This window comes from Pinus tabuliformis, chromosome J (assembly GCF_031772625.1).
Source record: "Pinus tabuliformis cultivar Carrire ecotype Pingquan chromosome J, CPIR1, whole genome shotgun sequence".
Taxonomy (NCBI): Eukaryota; Viridiplantae; Streptophyta; class Pinopsida; order Pinales; family Pinaceae; genus Pinus; species Pinus tabuliformis.
This window is the reverse complement of record NC_142295.1, coordinates 365,503,102-365,505,881: the sequence shown is the minus strand read 5'-3', so window position 1 is coordinate 365,505,881 and position 2,780 is coordinate 365,503,102. Positions and strand designations below refer to the sequence as shown.

Genomic DNA, 2,780 nt, shown 5'->3' with positions numbered 1-2,780 from the left:
TACAAAGCCTATCCACCACACTAGGTGTGATCTTTATATAACCAACTTGACCTTTTAATTCACTTTTGTCGTTGCCACTCCTCAATCGTGGATCCTCGTCACTCCTGGATTTACTAATTTCAACAATACTCTCCTTAGATCTCTCCTTTTTAACCAAGTAACCAATTTTCGTTTTCCTCTACTGGCCCCTAAAGACCCATCTTCCACACTAAACGTACTTGGTAATTAAATGTCATATCCACTTTGTTCTTACTTGATTAGGTGAAAAATGCATTGTTAGTGTAATGCACCCATCTTCACCCTGTCTCATTGCAATACCAACAAAGTGATAAACAAAATGCCCTAACAACCCCTCACGTAGGATAATAAAAGTTGAGATGGAATCCAAACATTTTCATGCATTCATTAGAACCGAGTTAGGGTAAGCGCTAACCCTATAGTAATGCAAACTGCATTGCAGTTGTATTCATAGTAATCAAAGTCCATGGATCCTCCATTGGTGCCTCGCCCACCAGAATTATTTTCACAACTTCAATTATAATTTGATATTTGCAAAGAACCTAAATCAGTTGTAGAATAATCTAATTGGTGTTCATTGTTTGCCTCGGATGTTTGTGACAAAAATATTAAACAAGCAATTACCAAGGAAACCCAAAAGGTTCTTCTTGTCCTTTGCACAAGATGGACACAGAACCTGTTTCCTAATTTAAAGCACTCAAACCATATAAATCCAAAAATCTGATTAGTTTTTTACCTCACATTCTAAGCTGCCAATGTGCAAATCAGATAGCTGAAAACGAGACAATTAGAGAAATTAGGCACACAACCACAATGTCCAAGTTTGATGCATTGACAGGATTCCTTCATTTCTTCAAAGTAAAAGCATAGTATGTGCCAATAGCATAATAAAATCATTTCTGCCAAGATAATTTTCAATGATCCACGAAATATCCATCATGATGGAAATCGAATCCCAATCAATGATAAAAAAAAGCTTTGTAATTTTGGCCTCGGTATGATTGGTATGGTCCCAATAAATTGATAGTGAATATGCAAGTCCGTTTACAAAAACTTACGACAGCAACCAAGTTAAACATAGATGGTAAGGATGTTGAATGGCCATGCTCCATCATCAAATATAAGACATTAAATATTCGAGCAAAATTTTAGTTGTAAACCATGTATTTGGGTGTCGCACTAAACTTTTGATATCCTTTAATGACTTTATTCACAGCTTCAAGAAAGTCTTTCTCGGTAACAGTCTTTCTATGTGCTCGAATAGCATACATGCCAGCCTCAGTGCAGACACTCCGGATGTCAGCACCTGCAAAACATCAAACCATACCCACCAATAAATACTTGGGCTTATTTTCATTCTTGCGGCAGAGTTCGAATGCCACATCAAGCAACATATCAGAATTGATCTAGCAGAGGTAACATTACTATAATAAGACAAATTTGATTGTTTCACAGCTTGCATAATCAAGTTGAACTATATTTCAAAATCTGAAAAATCTCTGAACTCTCCCACCTGAATGAAGTCTATGATAGCAATCCTCTCTAGAAATGTGCTTTCTAATAAGTTAATCTAAGAATGATGATGCAATCTTGTACCAAATGATCAGTTCACTGTGCCAGCCTATCCCATCTCAAGACTATCATGTAATGGCAATATTTCAATTAAACCAAGGTATCAGTGGCATTAAGATACCTGTAGAATTGGGGCATAACCGGGAAAGCAGCTCAAAACGAATGTCTCGCTCACAATTCATGGTACGTGTATGAATCTTAAAAATCTGAGTCCTGCTTTCCAAATCTGGTAAGCCAAATTCAACCTTTCTGTCCAACCGACCAGGCCGTAATAATGCAGGATCAAGAGTGTCAGGCCTGAAAATCTCACAAAAGAAGTATATCAAGATTCCAAAGGTATACTTTTCAGATTTCATCCCATCACAAAGAAAAAAACACGCATCAGTTTAGATATATATTTTTGCTGTGGACTGTTCCAAGAGAAGTAAAAAAAAGAATGGGAAAGAAATATAAAAAAATAAAGAAAACACAACTCAAAATTTTGAAGATTCTAGGTAACCCCAAATTGAGGAGGAGATGCAACTAATGTGTGGTGCTAAAATGATGAAAAAGAATTTCAAGTTGGCAAGATGACAATAGATGGTTTTAAGGCATTTGTGAAGCCCCATGCACTAAGGGATCTATGTCTCCATTCATTTAATATTTTCTACATTGTGTAATTATAAAAGTATATCAAATTTACTTATTGGTTATCTCTAATATCTATATACAAGCTAGTATTTTATGTGCATGTCAATTTTAGTCATTTATAAAAAGGGCAAACCTGATCCATGCATATTTATTAATGCCAATCACAAGGGATTTTTATAATTCTTTATCACTAGTGCCGCCACACTTTTTTGAATTGTTCATAAATTTTCACAAGACTTCAAAAGAAAGCATGCATGTATAATTACTAATTAAACATTTGGATACATAACAAGAGGCTCTCAGACTCTTAACGCATAGAGGAGTTTTCTGGGACAACTACGCATCACAACATTAAAATCTTAATTTAAAGTTTTAGCTCCATACTACGCATGATTGCAAACATCTTGATGAGATGCTGAGCCTCCATAGCTATTGTTCCTACAAGAAATCCCTAGGTCATAAACAGAATGATGCAAACATTTGTTGTTTCTCATACGAAAACCTATCTTTGATGAAACACAATAAGATCAAAAGTTATCTGAAACTGATATTTTCAAGAG

General features: G+C 35.4%; 1 protein-coding gene across 1 annotated transcript; it reads right to left on the bottom strand.

Annotated features, from left to right (window-relative positions):
• Positions 1 to 1,059: 1,059 nt before the first annotated feature.
• Positions 1,060 to 1,961, bottom strand: LOC149227255 (26S proteasome regulatory subunit 7-like). The gene is made up of 2 exons (XM_089375468.1): positions 1,712 to 1,961; positions 1,060 to 1,324 (listed from the first exon to the last, which is right to left on the bottom strand). Exons 1-2 carry the CDS (start codon positions 1,944 to 1,946, stop codon positions 1,167 to 1,169), a joined length of 393 nt encoding a protein of 130 aa, XP_089231594.1. The 5' UTR covers positions 1,947 to 1,961; the 3' UTR covers positions 1,060 to 1,166.
• Positions 1,962 to 2,780: the final 819 nt, after the last annotated feature.

What these genes read in the sequence shown, in the direction of transcription:
- LOC149227255 (XM_089375468.1), bottom strand. Translation starts at nt 1,946, where the DNA reads ATGAAATCTGAAAAGTATACCTTTGGAATCTTGATATACTTCTTTTGT. An exon ending in GTTATGCCCCAATTCTACAG is followed by an intron (nt 1,325 to 1,711) that starts GTATCTTAATGC and finishes GATGTTTTGCAG; the next exon opens with GTGCTGACATCCGGAGTGTC.